This window comes from Gymnodraco acuticeps, unplaced genomic scaffold (genome assembly GCF_902827175.1).
Source record: "Gymnodraco acuticeps unplaced genomic scaffold, fGymAcu1.1, whole genome shotgun sequence".
NCBI classification, from domain to species: domain Eukaryota; kingdom Metazoa; phylum Chordata; class Actinopteri; order Perciformes; family Bathydraconidae; genus Gymnodraco; species Gymnodraco acuticeps.
The window spans coordinates 407,794-429,055 of record NW_022991779.1 but is presented as its reverse complement, the minus strand read 5'-3'; the positions used below and the strand labels follow the sequence as shown (position 1 = coordinate 429,055).

Genomic DNA, 21,262 nt, shown 5'->3' with positions numbered 1-21,262 from the left:
GCAAATGATTGGGAAGCTGCAGATATTTTTACAAAACATTGATGAAGAACAAACACTTCTGTAAAACCCTGGGTTGTGTTTTTTTTATAACATTTGCTATTATTATTTTAATTTGTTAAAGAGTTCAAATTGTACTGCCCTTTTGGTTGAACAAGTTTCCCCATTGACAACAGGCCGTGATCCCCAGTGTGTGTTTTGCTGCTTCTGTAACCACACCTAGCAGCAGCCTGATGTCTGTCCAAATGTATCACACAGTTATAGTGAATATTAAGACATGGAAGATGCAGAGTCCATTCCCCACTGTAATGGGATTAGTAGGAGATGGTTCATTGAGAAAAGCAGGCAATTCTCCAGTATAGGAAACCCATCAGGTCTTTGTAAAAAATGAGTTCAGAAGCTGTAGCGGCCGTTGCTACATTTCATTTCCATTGCAATTTAGCTTTTTAAGCCTTAAAAACCTGTTTTGCAATTTCAAGATTATTTTCAAATGGTTTGTACATTTTGCATTAAAAACAGGATAACACACATGATGTCAAAGTGTCCTGCAGTACACGTGCACATCATCTCAACAAGGAGAGTACATCAAACCATGAATGTTGGCAATAACAAGATTTAGTTTTTGTCAAAATAATGATGGTTACGGAAAATGCTTATTGGTCAAATTAAGTGTTGTTTATTTGGCTCAAATTAGAAATCTGTATACGCCTAAATGTAACTATGCCCTCAAGTTAATGCTCTTTATTCAATTCTATTGATGGCTTTGTTGTCATGTGCACATTAGCTACAGTGTAGATATGGCAATGAAAACGTAGGTCACAGGCTTATTAGTATTGATATAATTGTTTATTGACAGGCAGTACGTAGAATGTGTTAACGTGGAATTAGAGTTGGTTCTTTGGTGTGAAGGAAACGGGTGGAAATTAGAGATAAAAGCAAGTCCTGCAACAGAAAGTTAAGAGACATTTTGAAATATATTATGTCAAATATGCGTTTTGGAAACTAAACAAGCCGTACCGGTCTGTGCAGGAAATATTCATCATTCCTGCGCGTTATTGAGTTGAGATATAGCTTCACAACGACACTAAAAGTCAACTGACTGCAGACCAGCCGCTGAACTCCTTGCTAAATGTATTATAATTTGAGAATGAGCAGGAGGCTCCGGATTAAAACCCTGGTGGAGGGAAGACTGTGTGGTTTTAAACATTGAGGTTGATTTGGGGCTTCATGTGACGGGTGTGATGAGCTGCCGCTGCTGCTGGGAGATTTTAAGGGACTCGATGAAGAGCAGAAGGATGATTCTGATGCGGGATGTCGCAAGAACCTGTATTTTATTACCGAGTCTTTGCCGACAATTATGAAGAAGGGACATTTCTCTGTGCTGTAGCAGCGTGGGTCTAATTGTGCAGGGATGATAGAAAATGTGTGTTAACTTGCTATTCGTGCATCTAGGGGCAGCCGTCTTTTTTCCTGATGAAGCTACATTGTGAGCAGTCAGAGAATAGAGGAACCATATTTGTATAGGCCAAACAGGAAGTTAGCGTCATAATTGCTCCGTGTACGAGAAGGGATTTGTCTTCGGAATATTGCAACTCTGTGACAAACATACGTTGAGGATACTTCCTTGTTGTGTTCAGCAGGATAATCACCACCTTTTATGATTGTCATAGTAATATTAAAAAGCTAACGTTAGCTTATAAAGGAATTATAGCACAGTCACATGACTTCACGTCACCACCGCTAAGCTAAAGACGGCTAATGTCGGGCGTGATGACGTTTAGGCGTCTCATTTAGACACTTGTTAGCAACCACCGTTTTAATAACACATTGAAGCTTCAGACCAGTGGGGTGTTTACTCACGTATTTTATGTTGTCGAAGAAATTGTGAACATCTCTGAAGCTTGAGTGAACAACAGACCTTATTTCAAACTTCTAGCTCGTCAAAGAAACTCTGACTTTGATTTTTACTCTGTTCTTATTTTACCACACACACACACACACACACACACACACACACACACACACACACACACACACACACACACACACACACACACACACACACACACACACACTCTAGGGACGATGCTGTGCAGCCATAGGTCTGTTCTGATCCTTTCTACTGTACTGAAACAAGCCTGAACGACCCCCCCAATACACACACACACACACACACACACACACACACACACACACACACACACACACACACACACACACACACACACACACACACACACACACACACACACACACACACACACACACACACACACACACACACACACCTTATAGACATGTACTAGTGGCACGGCTAAAGAGACATCCTTTCTCCTGAACCAGCGTGTGTGTTGCCCATTTAACCTTTTGTTTTATATTTATCTCCAAACTGTTTCACTTTCTTTGTCTCGCCTTGTTTCCGAGGAAAACGTCAGTTAACAATTAAAGCTCCGCCCGGGAGAAAACTGAGACTCAGAGGCTGAAAATGTGATGAAACAACCCCAGTGATTATCGCTCATTGTGGCTAATTAGATGCACTTTAGGCCAATTACCTGCCATCAGATCACAGGGAATGCGCTGCAGATTTGGCAGAGGGATGACGGTTAGGGAGGAGGAAAGAAGGCTTCAAAGACTTTCCCTCCTCACCACAAACTGAGTGCTGGATGTTCTGGTGTCGGCTCAAGGCTGTTTAAACTGGCTGACTTCAAATCTAAAAGCTTCTTGTAAAAGCGGAGGTGATGAATGGTGGAGGAATCCCTCTGTGTGCCGATTACATCTCGGCTATATGTCGGCTTGGCTACAGTGAAAACAAAACATTGTTATTATTGTACAAACTCTGGTTTCACTTCGTCAACTCAGCCTGTCGTTACTTCAGACCTGCACTCATTTTATTGTTTTCTACCATTTGTATCAACCTCAGCATTTGTTATCATTATTAACTGTACGTTGGCTGCATTTTAGGTAATTAAAAAGTGTGCCAAAAATGCAATTAAGACACTTTTGAAATTAAGATTCATTTAATGACATTGCATTTAGCTGACGCTTTTATCCAAAGATACTTAAGTGCAATAAACCATAAAGATTCAAACTAAGGACAACAAGAACAGTGCTGACATATTACTTCAAACAAGCAATATCATTGGTGCATAAGTAAAACTCTAAAGTACGTTTTTTTGTATTATTCTGCAAGGTTTAAGGCAGGGGGGTCAAACTCAAACACACAGTGGGCCAACGTAAAAACATGGGTACTAGTGGAGGGCCGGACTGGTTCAATGTTTATTGCAGAACTTATTGAAATGAACGTATTGCACATATTAAACCTGGAACTAACAAAGCTTAAATTATTGCCTATAAAAACATTAAACATTAAATAATCAGTTGCATTAATTTCTTATGGCTCTATCTGCAGCTTCTCCAGAGTCATTTGTTATGATTACATTTCTCAACAGCTTCAAAAAAACAATTTCTCTCAAAGAGAAAAACAATCATGCCCTGTTGTCGTGAGAGAAAAAGTGCAGAAGGAAACATGTAAACTCAGTGTGCTGCTCGGTGATGCTAGTCCAGATACTTGGCATCTCATCTTGGGTGCAAGTTCATCAATGTTTGGGGTCAGGCTCTGAGCTGATGTTGTTTCTTACACGACCACTAGAGGTGCTCTAGTGGTCGTGTAAGAAACAACATGCTCCCGGCCCGTTCATTGCAAACGCTCCGGTGGGACGTTTATTCACAAATAACCCTCTCTGGAAAATCCTAAATTGTGGAATAGTTTGGTCATTAAAATGCTTTTTGATTCGATTTCTGGCGAGAAGTGTATATTGAACTCTTAGAATCTATAGTTTGATAGATATTACGAAGATGATTTGAGGTCTCGCCAGGATAACGTGTATGCAGCTTCCATGTACAGTTAGCGTGGGTGAAAACAGTTTTTCCGGTCTCGAAGTTTCCATAATAAAATCGGATATATTCCCCTCACTGTCAAATGATTACACAGTGATATCTGCATTACTCATCCACTAAAAAACATCAGTTTATAGTTATTTATATTGATTGGTTTAAATTGTGTACAATGCTTTTATGTTTTTAACCTTCGATTCAAAGAAACAAATAGTTTTTTCGGAGTTTAAACACTACAGTTTCCGAAGACACTACACTACCCAGAATTCCCAGCTATCGTTTGGGACTACAACATCCGCCTTGCTTTACAAACCCCGTGATTAGTCATCAAGCCCTGTGATTGGATGTTGGAGTGTCAGTGCGACAAGGTTACGCCGAGCGTCAAACAGCTCTATGAAATTGAATGGAACCACGGCAGACTTTCCAAAACTGGAATTGGACAGGTCCAGCCCCCGGGTCCAGCCCATACATCCAAGGTCCAGCCCCCCCCACCCCAGAACTACACATGCTGGATATTGTGTGTTTCACAACATGTTCTATGGCACGTCTCTCTATAAGACGTTTTCGTATTTCCCACAATTAGAAGTTGCCAGTATTAAACTGTGTACACCCTGGAGGTTTAGGGGATATGAAACACATAAGTTATTATAAAACATATAATTAATAAATGGGTTAATTAATATACCCACATGACAGCTAAGGTCAGAAGAGCTTTATTTAACAGCTGGTCTTATGTCTGTGACCCCTCCTGTTGTTTATTGATAAGCCTGAAACATGCACTTGTCAAGGTTCAGAGGCACATTTTGCTAATATGGCAGTAGCCATCGATCATCTTAAGATAAGATAAGATACTTTATTGATCCCAAGTTGGGAAATGTTTTTGTTACAGCAGCATACTACTTTGTTCTACTCCACTACAATTCAGAGGTTAACCTGGTATTTTTACTCCACTACATTTATTTTAGTTACTTTGCAGATTCTGATTAATGATGTGAAATATAAACAACCCTTAAATCAGACTTTAAATATTTTTTTTTAGTTATATTTTTCATTAGTTTTACCAAAATAACTTGATTTAATTGTATTTAAAATAACATTTCCAAAGAAATAAATCCTTCGAATCTGCCTATTCAGTTTCTATTGGAATGTGAAGAGTTAAATGAAAGAAGCTCGTCTCTGTGAGTGTGTAGAGAGGAGCTGTTGGACGTCCAGGCGGTCCAGCTATGAATTCACAGAGGGCCCGCTATAGTAACTGAACGAGAGAGTAATGTCAAATGACAGTACAATTGACCAATCATATCTTCCCTCTAAATGGGTGGGTGTTATTATCGCGGACTTTATGACAAGTTCCGCCCGCTGTGAAACTTTTCTTGTTTCCATAGCAACAACAACTTCCTGTCAACAGCGTTAACTCGCCTTCAAAATAAAAGCATGCCAAATTACACTTAACACATACACCTGCAACGAAAGTAACAAACACAATGCAATATCCTTTTCAATTTCAAAGAACACAAATAGGGTTATCTACAGGTGTTGTTCTGTGTGGTAGAGGGTCGCTTTCATTGATGCGTTTTGCACCCCGGGCCGTTGTTTTGATATTCCGCTGAAGTATACGCTGTGACGTAATAACTCGACGGAAGGGGGTTGGGGTCAGAGGGCCTAGGTATAAAAGTTACGGCTCGCCACTGCTAAAAGTACAATATACACTTCTCGCTAGAAATCTAATAAAAAATCGTTTTATTGGCCAAACTATCCTACAATTTAGGATTTTCCAGAGAGGGTTATTTGTGAATAAACGACCATCTGTAACGTTTGCATTCAACGGGAGCACTAGAGGGCGAACACTTTAAAACGTAATTATAGGACGTATTAAGCGCTTGAACAAACGACATATTTGGTCGTAATAAGAGCCTGAACAATCGGCCCATTTGGTCGTATGAGTTGGAGGACTTGTTGCCTGATTTGGCCCCCGGCCTTGAGTTTGACATATGTGGTTTAAGCTAAACAGGTGTGTCTTCAGTTTGCGAAGGTAGATATGTAGACTCTCAGCTGTCCTGATATCAGTGGGAAGCTCCTTCCACCATTTGGGAACCAGGATAGCAAAAAGGCGGGCTTTACTGAGGTGTACCTGGTTTAAAATCCTGGAAATTGCATGTTTAAAATCCTAACAAACAACACACAGTGAGTTTTAAAAGAGTGAGAATGAGACAAAGCGAAAATATAATCCTCAATATCCCCAGAAGTCCAGTCGTCTGAATTCCCTCTAAGTTTGATTGCACAGGAGGCCATCCTAAAACCAATTTAAATTCATTTAACAAGTCTTTATTGTTTAGTTTAGTCAAGATTAAGGCTGAAAATAAATGGACTGAATTCTACTTCAGACCTGGACCATTTGACAGTTTAAGGGGCATTTTAAATTTGAAGTGCACGATATTTAGGAAACATTTCTGAAATGTGAAAAGTTTCTCAAAATGAAAGTCATGAGCAGCTTCCCTCATACTTTCTGTTCATAAGTTATCCCTCAAAGATTGTGTTGGCCAGTCGCTTTTGGAAGCTCTTCTCTGTTCTTTGTTCAACAATTTGGTTTAAAAACAAGAGAAAATAAATGTACTCAAACAACAAGCCTCTTTTAAATAAAGTGGTTCCCGCATTAGGCCACATCCAAAAAGTAGGACATGAAAACTCCTCTTGGAGCATCTCCCCTTATACTTCCTGTTCTTAAGTTATTTCTTAAATATTTGGTCGAACGTGTGTCCGCCATGTGGCCTGTTTTCCTCTGGATGCTCCCCTCTGTTCTTTGGGTTTTATGGCTCTGAACTTTAGCAGCGCTGCGTGTTACATCAGAGTGGAAATAGCTCCTGAAAGGGTTTCTATCTGGGTCAGGGACGGGCAGCGGAGGATCTGCAGCAGCTGCTTCCAGTCGGTTTCAGATGAAGAAACTCTCGCTGCTGTCAGCTGTTGCACTTAAACATTATTTATTGTTCACAGCTTTACTTGAACTTTCCTTTTTCTCCTCTCCAGTACCATGTTGTTTAGCTGATACCAGAACTGAAAGATGTCTTCCAAGGCCTTTTAGTGTTCAAATGTTTGGGCTGTTCTAGCGCTTTTGCACCTGTCAGCCACCGTACGTAACCAATGCCCCACTTTACACTAATTAAGTGTAATTCATTAAATTAAATCGTCTAATATATTGCAATAAAAAAGCCATCGTTAATTTCTTTGGCCACGATAAATGAGCTGTGAAAGTCAAATACAAGGACAATCCTACTCGCGAGTGTTAAAATATATACAGTCTAAACACACACAGAAAACATAACATTTGAAAGCCACACACACACACACACACACACACACACACACCACACACACACACACACACACACACACACACACACACACACCACACACACACACACACACACACACACACACACACACACACACACACACACACACACACACACACACACACACAAAAACAGACTCTAGGGACGATGCTGTGCAGCCATAGGTCTGTTCTGATCCTCTCTACTGTACTGAAACAAGCCTGAACGACCCCCCCAACACACAGACACACACACACACACACACACACACACACACACACACACACACACACACACACACACACACACACACACACACACACACACACACACACACACACACACACACTCTAATTGACAGGGCTCTCTCCACTTGGCTTCCCTCTCTAATTGGCTCACCATTTCTTCCCATTAATTATGCTCCATTTCATATCCCCTTAATGAGTCTAACCCCGCCTCCCTTCTTTAATGCTAATTAGCAGCTTTGAGGCTCTCACTCTTTGAGGAAGAAGAAGATGAAGAGGAAGAAGAAGCCCTGTGATGTTTTACAGTGTGTTTTATGTCTGTGTTTTGTCCCTCTGCAGCACCCTTACCCGTCGGAGGAGCAGAAGAAGCAGCTGGCTCTGGACACGGGCCTCACCAACCTGCAGGTCAACAACTGGTGAGTTTCTGTCAACACACACACACACGCACACGCACACACGCACACGCACACGCACACGCACACTCCAGAGGCAGCAGCATAATGATTTGAGTTCATTCCTGTGGGGTTGCCTTGTCTCCAAATATCCCCCAATTACAGTTTCAGAGGGGGGGGGGCGGGGCGGTTAATTGGAGAGTTAATTGGAGCTTGGAGAGGGGGGGTAGAGACCTATAGGAGGTGTGTTGGTGTTTTCTGTTTACTGATACACAAATGAAGACGTTGCTAAGTGTCACTGTTAACCGTAACTCAGTGTAAGCATACAGTTGAATTCACTTTACATACACGGTTTATTTAGTACGTTTTTGCCTATTTTTGCAATATCTCTAGCTTGTACTTGCTACACTTTTTTACCCAAACAGTGGTGGATTGTAACTTAGTACATGTGCTCAAGTCAGTACTCAAGTGAGTATTATATCCACTACATTTGTCTGACTCGATGTAGAAACGATGACAATCCCACACTGGTGCTTGGATCTAATAACTCGTTGAAATGCAGATGTTATAGTTGCTTCTAAGCGTCTCATAGGTCAGTCTTAGGGTTGTAGAGAATAAACAGAAAAGCATCAAATATGAATTCAGACTCTGAATCAATCCTAAAGTGATAAACTCAAGTTGTTTTCTTAATCCTCTGAAGCCGTTATGTCAGTCAGTCTCACTCCCTCCTTTTGTTGTTGTTGTTGTTGTCGTTGTTAAGCCTCTGGAGCTGTGTGCAGTGTTTTCCTGATGCTGCAGAATCAGAAGGAGACACCGTCATGTCCTTTATGTCTCCTATGGGTTCATTTGCTTGACTTTAGTTCCTTGTCTACAGTCTTCTTGTTCCTGTTATTTCCTTCTTTCCTTTCCTCTCCTCTTCTTGTTTCCTTACTTCTCTTGTCGTTTCCTTTTATCCCCTCCTTTCTTGTTTCCTCATTTCACCTGAGATGTCTATTTCTTCCTCTCCTATTTTGTTTCCTCTCCTCTTCTTATTTCCTCACATTTCCCGACGTGTCCTTTCTTCCTCTCCTCTCTTGTTTCCTCACCTCACCTGTTGTGTCCTTGCTTCATCTCATCTCTTATATCCTATTATCTCCTCTCCTTCTTTATATTTTCTCTGCATCGTTTCGTCTCATTTTAATCCTCCCGTCCTCTTCATCTTTTACTCTTCCTCGTCTTTGTATCCAAACACATCAAACGGATTTTTTGCGGTTTACAATCATCACAAAAAACAAAACCTATGTGCAAAAAAAAAACATTTAATTTTCATCTTCTTATTATTTATTGTAACTATTGGTCAAACTATCCGATCAGCTTTCGCGTTGCTTTGCTGGTCAATGAGACGGAGGTGTGTGCAGTGGAGGCAGTTGGTGTAAATGGCATTTTCATGGCAAACAGCTGGATTGGTTTATTTAAACACACGTTGTTGAGGGTGAGGGGGGGGGGGGGGGTACTGACCTGAGAATGACACCGAGGTGGGCGGGGCTTACTGACTGTTTTACAAGCAGTGTGTTGAAGTGTGTGCGTGTGTGTGTGTGTGTGTGTGTGTGGTTGTGTAGCTGCTTTGTTTAAAACCTCAGTGGAGGCGTCCGACTGTACAGAAAGGAGAAAACACCCCCCAAACTCTTCCTCCTCCTCACCCTCAAAACCTGGGGGAGGGCTAGAGGCGGCAGGCGCAGAAATTCACTTCTGTTTTTAATGTAAAAATACTAGATGTGAGGTTGTTGTTTTACAGCCTCGCTGACACCTGACGCTTCAACCAGTGAAAGCAACTCATTTTCATCTCTAAAACTCATCTTTTCAGTCGCCAAACACAGAAAAGTCCAAGGATCTGTTTTCTCCTCTTGTGCCACTTTCTGTTATTTGTTTTTGTGCAACAGCTGAAGATCTAAATCAGGCACCAGACTGAAAACACTATTTGGGAGAAAAGAAAGATTTGATTCTAACAGTTTGCCCTAATCAAAATCCATGACCCATAATCCAACATGAAAACATTTCTGAATCAAGAGTTTCTAGACGGAGTAAAATATTTGAGAAAATCGTAAAAAAAAAATCCAGAGGGGTTTATTCAAATGTATTAAGTCTAATGTCCAAAGATGATAACAAATATAAAAGCAGGAAAGATCCCTACAGTATTTCAGAGGCTTGAAACATTTCATTTAGCTACAGTATGTACGCATTGAGAATCACTTTAACAATTAATACAATTATTACAATTGTTGGTGATTATTTTAGCAAATCTACAAATTGCTGCATATCTTGTAAAAAGTGAATTCATCGACATCCGACAAGAAACCCCCCAAAATGTACTAAAAGTAGGGACATAGTTTAGCTTCCTGTTGGAGTTAAAGCAGATCCTCCTTTACTCAAAAAAGAAAAAAGACTCTGTATCTCCCCCTCCTCCTCCTCCTCCTCCTCCTCCTCCTCCTCCTCCTCCTCCTCCTCCTCCTCCTCCTCCTCCCCCCTCCTCCTCGCCCTTTTTTTTCACTCCCTGAAAAGGCTGCCGTGGCTTTGTTTTGCTGAAAAGGAAACAGGGTCGTCCCCCACTTTTCTTTTCTTTTTTACCCCCTTCTCCTCCCTCTTTTTCCCAACAAGTTGAAATGGAGCCGAGGAAGAGGAGGGTGAGGAAGAGGAGGGTTAAATGTAGTTTAAGTTTATGATTCTCATCCAAACCACTAGAGCTAATAAAACAGTTTAGATTTACTAAACCTGACTTTAAGCCAACAGCAATCTAAGTTTTAGATTTGTACTTATTAAACCCACGTTTAAGCTTTCTGTAACCAAAGTGGTGCTGATAGGAGGAGGGTGAGGAAGAGGAGGGTGAGGAAGAGGAAGGTGAGGAAGAGGAGGAGGAGGAGGAGGAGGAGGAGGGTGAGGGTTGAGGAGGTGGTTGTAGGGGACATAAATCAAGTGGGGAACCACAGCTTTCACTCCGGGGCGGGTCAGGAGGGGTCGACAGGTTTTGAGTTGAGGAAGACCAGAGCAGAGGGGGAGTTTAGGGAGGCGGGGGGGCAGGGGCTGGGGGGTCACAGAAGGTGCCAGGTCAGAGGTCACACATACCAGGATGATGGCTTTCAAGAGTGTACTTAGAAAGGGACATGTATGGATGCACGCCTGCAGCCTCTCTGTTTCAGTGCAGTGTACCCTCGTGTGTGTGTGTGCAGCGCTACCTGTGGAAAACATGAATCGTTCTGAAATGTGACTCAGTTTGCCCGTTGCCTTGGTTACAACAATAGCTTTCCATTGTTTAGCAGATGGCCGAGCTGTGACAAATGACCTCATCTGTTTGAATTGCATAGGTGTAAATCAGGCCTTGAATCAATGGGATTGAACTGATCATTTAGCTAGCATGACACTACTTCTGAACTGAACAACTATCTAATACAAAAAACATTTGAGCAACTAAGTCTGACTTTTAGCTTCCAGTCATTTAGGTTTATGCTTTTCAAGTGAACCACTAGCTTATACAAAAACGTTTTACCGATTAAATCCACGTTTTAGCTACTTAACGAGATTTGGTTACAATCAAAAAAGTTGATGCATCTTATCCAAACCACAGCTAATAGAAACATTTAAGCTACTGAACCTGACTTTTCGCTTATGTTGTAATACCACAGGATTATACAAATATCAGATACATATAAACTGCTTTTCCAGTTGCATGAGATGCCGTTTTGTCATAACAAGATCATCCAAATGTACTTTAAGTTCATGCTTCTTATCCAAACCACTAGATACTAAAACAGTTTAGCTTTACTGAACCTGACTTTAAGCCAACAGCAATCTAAGTTTATGCTTATTAACTGAATCACTAGCTAATAAAAAAACATTTGTTCCTATTCAACGTAAGCTTCCTGGAACCACCAAACTGGGTGCTGAATGGAAACCCAACGGATGCAACACCATTGGTTTCCTGCGCTTCTAGCTATTATATATAAACAATTATGACATTTGTAATGCAATACGGCAGTCCTCTGCAATCCACGGCTCATTATGGACATGTCTTTTTAAACTTGAGAAGCTTTACAGACAGGACATTGAAACAGCTTTCCTAAACGTTCTATGTGTGTCTGTTCTTCTGTTCCTCAGGTTCATCAACGCCCGGCGGCGGATCGTTCAGCCAATGATCGACCAGTCAAATAGAGCAGGTACATCTCACAGATTTAAATATTTGATATTAACTTATTGGCCTGATACCGAGCTTTTTTAAACTTTGCTTTTACGATAAAATCTCATATTCTGGGACACAGTGGGAATTGATTCAAATATACTTTGTTTGAATTGTTTTGAGCAATTGAGATAGGAGAGATTTGAGATCTGGAAAAACAACAATATATAATAAATGCTGTGATTGAAGAGGCTTTGTATGTTGATTAAGTCTCATAGAGTCCTCGCTGACTATTCAAACATGAATACGGGTTTATCCAGATCTCTGAAGCCAGGATATGATGCAGTCATTTACACATCTAATATACTCTCGACACCTAGTCATCACTTGAGAACTAAGTGCATGTAAACACACTCCTGCATCCTTAATTAGCAAACCTAAAATACTCCAAACCTGTAATCATAACTTGAATACAAAATGCTTGTAAACACACTCCTGCATCCTCAATTGACAACATTAAGATACTATTAACACCTAGCCATGACTTGAGTCCTAACTGCATATAAACACACTCCTGCATCCTTAATTAGCAAGTCTAAGATATTCTTAACACCTAGTCATATCTTGAATACAAAATGCTTGTAAACACACTTCTGCAGCCTTAATTTTCAAACCTAAAATACTCCCAACATGTAATCATAACTTGAATACTATAAGTGCATATAAACACACTCCTGCTTCCTTAATTGGCAAATCTAAGATACTCTTAATACCTAGTCCTAACTTGAGTCCTAACTGCATGTAAACACACTCCTGCAGCCTCAATTGACAACATTATGATACTGTTAACACCTAGTCGTATCTTTAATACAAAATGCCTATAGTGTTTATAGGCATTTTGTGTTAAAGATATGACTCGGTGTTAATAGTATCTTAATGTTGTCAATTCCGGCTGCAGTAGTCGCCTTAATTTGCAAATCTAAGATGCTCCAATAACTTGATTATATCTTTAAGACAACATGCATGTAAACACACTTGATTTTGATCAGATAAACAAACTGAAAAAGCCTCCACGGTGAACCCCCCCCCCCCCCTCTGTGTGTCTTTTGCTCTCTTGGCTCCTCTCCCGGTGAGTTAAAGCCAACAGAGAAGCTTAAACTCCAGGATTGAATGGCCTCTAAACCCCAGCAGGATTACCTCCAGACAAAGACGCTAATCGCTTCGACTGACCACTCCATTGAACATTTTAACCTGGGATTAAAACCGATAGGAGCCTGGCTAAAGCGGGGCTAAAGTACCGCTAGCCTTTTGGCCCCTGAGCTTTGTTAGCTTTTACCCCGGTGCTGACTTCCACACAAAGGCATCTTTACACGGCTGAACGGCGGCGAAGAGAAACTGTTAGAGACTCCGAGTCCTGGGAATGTGACACAGTGTACTTTTAAAAACATCCCTCACTTCCTCTCAAGATGAAACTTCATACAGATCATTTTCCCCATGAGGATGAACACATTTTATTTCAAGTTATCTCATTATTCATTAATGACAGACCCCCTCCTCCTCTTCTCCTCCCTGTAAAGATCAGATGATTAGAAAAGGGAAAATAAACTGCAGCATAAACACATTTAGAGAAAAAGGGAGAGACTTAATGTAATAAATAACATTTCTATTTGTCTTTAGGGTTTTTTAGTGTAGTCTCACGATACTTTCTTTTTTTACACTTTTTATGTATTGACTTAGATGAAGAAAGATGCCTTATCATATGCCTTAAAGCACGTGTGTCAAACTCAAGGCCCGGGGGCCAAATCAGGCCCTTGGTGGATTTAATTTCGGCCCGCAGGATCATTTCTAATTACTATTAGATCTGGGCCGCCGGTATATTGCACGCACACCTTCACTCCATCCTGAGGGTCTCCTCAGCTCAGAGCCTAACCCCAAACATTGATGAACCTGCACCCAAGATGAGATGCCAAGTATCTGCTTGAACTAGCATCACCGAGCAGCACACTGAGTTTACATGTTTCCTTCTGCACTTTTTCTCTCACGACAACAGGGCATGTTTGGTTTGTTTTTTGAAGCTGTTGTTGGCCTGTGGAAAAATGTAATCATAAGAAATGACTCCGGAAAAGCTGCAGATAGAGCCATAAGAAATTAATGCAACTGATTATTTAATGTTTAATGTTGTTTTTATAGGCAATAGTTTAAGCTTTGTTAGTTCCAGGTTTAATATGTGCAATAAGTTCATTTCAATACGTTTTGCAATAAACATTGAACCAGTCCGGCCCTCCACTAGTACCCATGTTTGGCCCACTGTGTGTTTGAGTTTGACACCCCTGCCTTAAATCCAAAAGCACTTATAAATAAAATGCATATATATATACATCATATTAAGGGGGGATAATAATAACAAAATAAAAAAGTTAACAAAATTAGATTACAATACTTTCTGACTTCCTGTCTGTGGCACTTATCTCCAAGCTGATTGCGTACTAATGGGAACCCAAGTCATAAAAACACAAATATGTAATCTAAAAATAAAATAATAAGAAGGAGGAATAAGTGAATTTGTGGGAAATACTTATAAAGTTGAAAATGTTTGACTATATATTAATCACAGACTGTTTAAGTCAGGGGTGTCAAACTCAAGGCCCGGGGGCCAAATCCGGCCCGCGACTTCATTTTCTGTGGCCCCACAAGAGCTTGCAAAGAATATAATGTTTATTATACAGTTACATGCTACTTTACAGAAGCATGATGTTGCCCATAAACTACATGTCCCACAATGCATCTCAAATTTGACTTTTTTTCTCAAAATTTGACATTTCTTCAAAATATGCATTTTTTTTCAGAATTCGATTTTTCTTTTAAAATCATTTTGTGACATTCTCACTGAAGAGACTTGCAATTATTTGCCCTAGACTTCTGCTTTCAGACGTAGTTAATTATGAAGTTATTACCCTATCCCATAATAATCCAATGCAGAGGCAATCATGTAATATAATACATTATTTTATTTATATTAAATATTTATATATGTATTTTTATATAGTCTTAAAGTTACAACCGGCCCTTTGAGTGCAACCATTATGCTGATGTGGCCCGTGATGAAATTGAGTTTGACCCCCCCTGGTTTAAGTATTGGAAGTTGTCTGTGTGACGTTTGTTAAAACCTTTTGGTCGTCGCCATGTTGTTGTGACACCAGATGGTGGAGCAGTCTGACACTGAAAAATACGTTTTTAGGCAACCAAAATAAAAGTTCCTTAATTGCAAAGAGACTGTTAAAGAGTTATAGTCAGACAAAACAGGAAGAATAAGTTGGTAGTGACCTGTAAATCACAAGGTAGCCCAATTTGCTGCTTAATTGTCTTTATTTACTCTAAATACAAAATGAACGTCAGGCTGTGTGAGAGAAGACTTGAAACTAGCATTTGAGTAACTCGTCAGGGAAATGTTAACAGGTTATAAATCAAGTGAGAAGTCGGAGGATTTTCCCAGAATTGCAAGGTTTATGAATATGATATGTTAGTATATTAAATGATAATGTTTAAGGTGAACTAATGCAATGATTTCCAAGAGATGTTTACAATGTATGTGTAAACGTCATCTGATAATGGCCACTTGTAACCATGGTGAATTTGAGTGGTTTGTTGATGTTTTTTGTTTGTCTTTGTTAGTTTTCGTCCTTTGCTCTGGGCTAAAGGAAGCCTCACATTAGCATGGACAATAGTATTTGTTGTCTGTACAATCCAAAACTCTTTGAATATTAAAGTTCTATGATGAAAAATAAGTCAACTTAGGTTAGGGCCGTCAGAAATGCCGGAATTCTTTTCTTCTTCTTCTTCTTGGGAGCAGGAATATCGACTTTTCATTAAAAAAAGTTGTTTAAATATTTCCCTTTCAAACACTCTCACTCTAACGAGAGGACGGTGTCTCAGTGTGTGAGACAGACAGCAGCTGTCACGCCGTCCTCCACCTCGCAGTGTGAGTGTGATGTCATCACTGTGGGACAGCCGGCAGCCAGATAATTAAAAAGAGTAATCTCTCCCCGCCTGTCCGCAGTGAGCCATGCAGGACCGTACGGCCCAGATGGTCAGCCAATGGCAGGCTTCGTTATGGACGGACAGACACACATGGGAATCAGACCACCTGGTAAACACACACACACACACACACACACACACACACACACACACACACACACACACACACACACACACACACACACACACACACACACACACACACACATACACACACACACACAGTTACACATGGAGCTGCTGTGATGCAAGTCAAATTTCAGACTTGATCTGACCATTAAAGTATTATCGTATCGTAGAGTTCATGTTTAGCACGTACCTGACATTAATGTGTTATCTCGGTGTGTGTGTGTGTGTGTTCTGCAGGTGCTATGGGTGGTATGGGGATGGGGGTGGAGGGGCAGTGGCACTACATGTAGCTCCAGCAGCTCCTCCTGCAGCCTGAGGACACGCCCAGCGTCCGGGAAAACACCGTGAGTAACACGAGTCAGCTGTTTTTAGAGCCAAGTCGCTCACATTACACATTTTCACCTACTTCTTTTGGTATCCATACATACAGGTTTTCAACACCTCTAGTTATGTGATATCTGTCTCTAGCATCTCTCTCTCTCTAGCCCTTCTTTAAAGACCACATATTTTGCTCATTTTCAGATTCCTATTTGTATGTTGTACCTCTACTGTGAGATGTTTACAAAATGTAGGCAAGGCAAGTTTATTTTTATAGCACCTTTCAACACAAGGCAATTCAAAGTGCTTGACAAAAATGAAAGACATTAAGAGCATGAAGAAATACTGCAGCGGAAACACATTATAAAATGTCATTTAATGTTCAAAAAGCTCTTTGTTGTTCTCATACTGCCTGTGCTGCAGCACCTCTTTTCACCCTCTGTCTGAAACCAGAGCCCAGTCTGCTCTGATTGGTTAGCTGGCCGGCTCTGTTGTGATTGGTTAACCGCTAAGAGATGTCCTGCCCCTTAGCCTATCACGTACAATGAGTTGGAGCGCTAGCCAATAGAAACGCTAGTGTTACATAGTGATGTCACTTTGTTTATTTTAGCCGTTGCAGACTATTTACATGCACAAAAACGTAAATATTTATATATTTCTGGATATTATGTAGGTATTTGGATTATATTTATGATATAATGTCTATATCACTTTAATGCAATCCAGCTGGTAAATATTGAGTATGTTTTTTACTGTAGCTTGTGATTTTCATCAAGCGATCAATAATGTTTATTTTAAAGGTGGGTTAGGTAATTTTGGAGAAACCAGCTCGAGTGCGCTAGAATTTGAAAATACACAGCCGGAAAGAATCTGCCCCTTTCTTTAGACTTCCTGACAGAGCCCCTCCTCCAACACACACGAACGCGCACATGACCAATGAGGGCACGAGATAAGTTTGTGCACAGATGGAAGGCTGACAGGCAGGTAGGCCATCCAGTTACTTTAGCCGGGCCGGCTGATTGGTCATGCTTTTTACAGCGCCAGGGCTTCCACAGATAAATTTTGTTATGGATTTTTTGTCAAAGCACTGAATATATTCATTGCTATCGGGATGTTAAGAGCATACCATGGAAGATAACAAAAAGTGTATCTCGAGCCGGTTTCTCAAACTTACCTACCCCACCTTTAAGCTACTGTACAATAATTCATTCAAAATGATTTGTTGATTTTATTTTGCATTATACATGTACATCTTCAAAGTAACTAAATCTATAATGGCGCATTTCCACTGCAGGCCTCGCTCGGTTTGGCTAGGCCTTATTAGGCCCGGCTCACTTTAATGCTGCGTTTCCATTACAGTTTAGGAACTGGGACAGTTACTATAGTAACGCAGTGTAGGCGGAGCCGTGACGTCATCTTCAATGAGAGCCCCAGAAAAACAACACAGCCGTTAGCTCTTAGCACTCAGAGCTCACAGCTCTTCATATCTGTTCAGAAACTAGACAAAAGTTAAACAAGTACAAACCACAGACTGTCTGTGTCATGGCGAATACAGTCGCTGGTTTATGTATGTCTGTATAGGCCGTTGTTGTGAGTGTGGACGGTCGGAGCATATATAACGTTAGCTTAGCCAAGCTACATTTAGAAAACACGCATTTTAAAAGGGTTTTTCGCCTGCCGTCTGTCTGCAGACTTGTCAAAGCATTAATTCATGGTTTTTACTAACCGGTATCAGTATGTTGTTACTTCGGCATCATTTTGAAACGTGTATTACAATTAAATCACGGTCAAATATGTTCATCTTGTTGTAGTTGTAGCCCCCTTGCCAGCGATTCTCTCTCTAGTTTAGCATACTCAGCCCGACTCAGCCTGGTTGTTCCTGGCCCTAGAACCACGATTTAGTCGGGCCAGAAAAAAGGTGAAAAAGTAGCTTCGGGCCAAAACTAGGCCAAGTGGAAACGCAACCAAAAACGGGCCCCGCACGGCTCGGCACGCTTAGCTACCCGCTGCAGTGGAAACGCGCCATAAGAAACAATGTTTGAGTCCGTTCTGTTTTAGAGAAATGGAAATACTCAAATAAAAATACAAGTCATTTCTAAATTGATTACCTAATTACTCTCCTGCACTACAAGAGCTGATAGAGCGGACAAAGCGCTGTGAAAACAAAACAAGACGTCATGAAATGTCTCTCCTCCTATCACAGTGCTCTGGGCTCCTCCTCGCTAATTAAAGCATTTCCATCTGATTTAAAGGTCAATTAATCCTCTGAGACCCTCTCCACATTCTGTCTAACGAACTGATCGTTAGTGAGGGACGCACAACGCTCTCATCTCTTTATTTCATTACACCGAGTCCAATTACTCCGTAAGCAGTTTTCATTATTAAGCTGCAGGAGGAGGGAGGGAGGAAAGATTAAGAGGATGGTAATGTGTGGAAAGGAAGTGGAGAGGAGTTAGAGGAGGGGGTGAGGAAGGGGTGAGGAGGAGATGAAACGTGGAAATGTGGTCAGTGAGACGGCAACATCACTCGGACCAAAGACAATTAAAGAGTCTTCAGAAGAAGCGGTTCTTTCTTCCCGCTGCCATTACTGAGCTTATGGCTCTCGGGAAACAATACACCTGTCAGCTGGGATCTGATGCAGCCATGCATGCAGCACACACACACACAACACACACACACACACACACACACACACACACACACACACACACACACACATACACACACACACACACACGCATACGCACACACACGCATACGCACACACACGCACACACATACACACACACACACACACACACGCATACGCACACACACGCATACGCACACACATGCACACACGCACACACACACGCATACTCACACACACACACGGACACACACACACACACATACACACACACGCATACGCACACACACGCACACACATACACGCACACGCATACTCACACACACACACACACACACGGACAGTCGCACACGCACACACTACAGATAGTACTACACATTTTACAGATAGTACAGATAGTACTACACAATTTACAGATACTAAAGAAAATGTCCACTTCAACTCCATTTGTTCAGAAGGTTAACTTAGTTTTTCTTATCTTATATAAACTTTACTGATTCTATCTATTCTTAATTCATCTTATCTTGATTTTATAAGAAATGCAAGTACATGCTGTTCATGTTTGTGGGGAACTGCATCCCTTACGACAACGCCGTGAAGTGAAAAGCAGAATACAGTTGGAAAAATAACAGAGTTTTGAGTCTATTTCTTTCCGATCAGATTTCTCATTGATTTCATCCTCCAACAAAAGTGGATTCTACTCAGTTCAGTTTTTCTTGAACGTTGACTTCCTGTTGACATGTTATCCTCTGTTGTTTCTGCAGGACTCATCAGCAGTGTCCTTGGCCAGCGTGGAGCAGGACCCCACGCTTTGTGGCATGAAAACCAAACACAAAAGAAACACTGTGGGGACAGATGGAGACACTGGAAGGGTTAATAAACACTTGTGTCCTCACTCATGACACTGGAGGATCTTTCTGCGTCAGGACATACACTCCATCTCTCTGGATGTATTTCCTGTGATCCAACAGATGTACCCTCTCTGAACTACAGAAGCCTCGAGTGGACATTTTGACACCAGCAGAGCTTCCTCCTCTCCTCAAACAGGCCGACAGGAAGCTGATGTCTGTATTTACCGAACAAACAGTTTTCCAAGAGGCTGAATCACTGATAAGTGGACGGCAGAGGTCACGTGACCGGGCTGTTTACCGCGGACTCTCAGAGGACGAGAGACGCTGCTGCCTTTTTACATAATGTACTGTTTTAAAGGAAAGGACTTTCACTTTTCACACTGTGTGTGTTTGTCTTTTTTTCATAGACTTCTATCTTCCCTCGAGCCCGCAAACCCTTTGAGTTCTAAAATAAAAAAGTGAAGCAAATTTGTTCCTGGATTCAAAGTGTTTTGTTATCAAGTAACAAGTATATGTTCGTACATCTGACAGCAGAAGTTTTAAAGGGGACCTTTTATGCTGAATTTTAGGTACAGTTTTGGTTTTTGTGCTTCTTTTCACCCTCTGTCTGAAACCAGAGCCCAGTCTGCTCTGATTGGTTAGCTGGCAGGCTCTGTTGCGATTGGTAGAGATGTCCCGCCCCGTTACATAGGGATTTCACTATGTCCAGGAAGTAAACAAAGGAGTCCAATGGAGGGCGGGGGGGGGGGGAGAAACTCTGGGATTTTAGCCTTTGCAGACCATTTACATGCACACAAACTATAACACCCTATAGGAAATGGAAAACTCCAACGAGCATCATAGGGGCCCTTTAACTTGACTTTAACTCAGATAAGTACTTTAGTGCACTTTAGAGTTTTACATTTACCTGTGTATTCCTATTTCAGAACATTTGCCTGTCTTCCTCCTGCATATTTTACTTGACAACGTTTTGTTTGACAGCTGGAGTCACAGGAGATTAAGATTTTAATTCTAAACCTTATAAAATCTAAATATATATATTTACAGTAATGCTTTAATTCACAGGACTTTGCCAATAACTTCCTGGACATTTCCTGGAAGGGGTTACATGCTTTGGTAATTTAAATATAAGGGACGTTGGGACGCTGTCTCATTACAGGATTTTTTATTTTAAGAATATATTAACATGCAGATAAACAGAAAACTATCAATCAATCAATCAATGTTTATTTATATAGCCCAATATCACAAATGTTACATTTGTCTCAGTGGACTTCACAGTGTGTACAGAATATC

At 41.0% G+C, this 21,262-nt stretch overlaps 1 protein-coding gene across 1 annotated transcript in view; it reads left to right on the top strand.

Moving 5' to 3' along the window:
- The window catches only part of LOC117535162 (homeobox protein Meis1-like), a 61,390-nt gene extending 40,953 nt beyond the window's left edge, over positions 1-20,437 (top strand). The window contains exons 9-13 of the mRNA XM_034199536.1: positions 7,802-7,878; positions 11,983-12,041; positions 16,059-16,148; positions 16,406-16,512; positions 19,880-20,437. Of these exons, the coding sequence (XP_034055427.1) occupies positions 7,802-7,878; positions 11,983-12,041; positions 16,059-16,148; positions 16,406-16,458 (279 nt within the window). The 3' untranslated portion in view covers positions 16,459-16,512; positions 19,880-20,437. The remainder of the gene's footprint in view (positions 1-7,801; positions 7,879-11,982; positions 12,042-16,058; positions 16,149-16,405; positions 16,513-19,879) is intronic.
- The last annotated feature ends 825 nt before the right edge of the window (positions 20,438-21,262 follow it).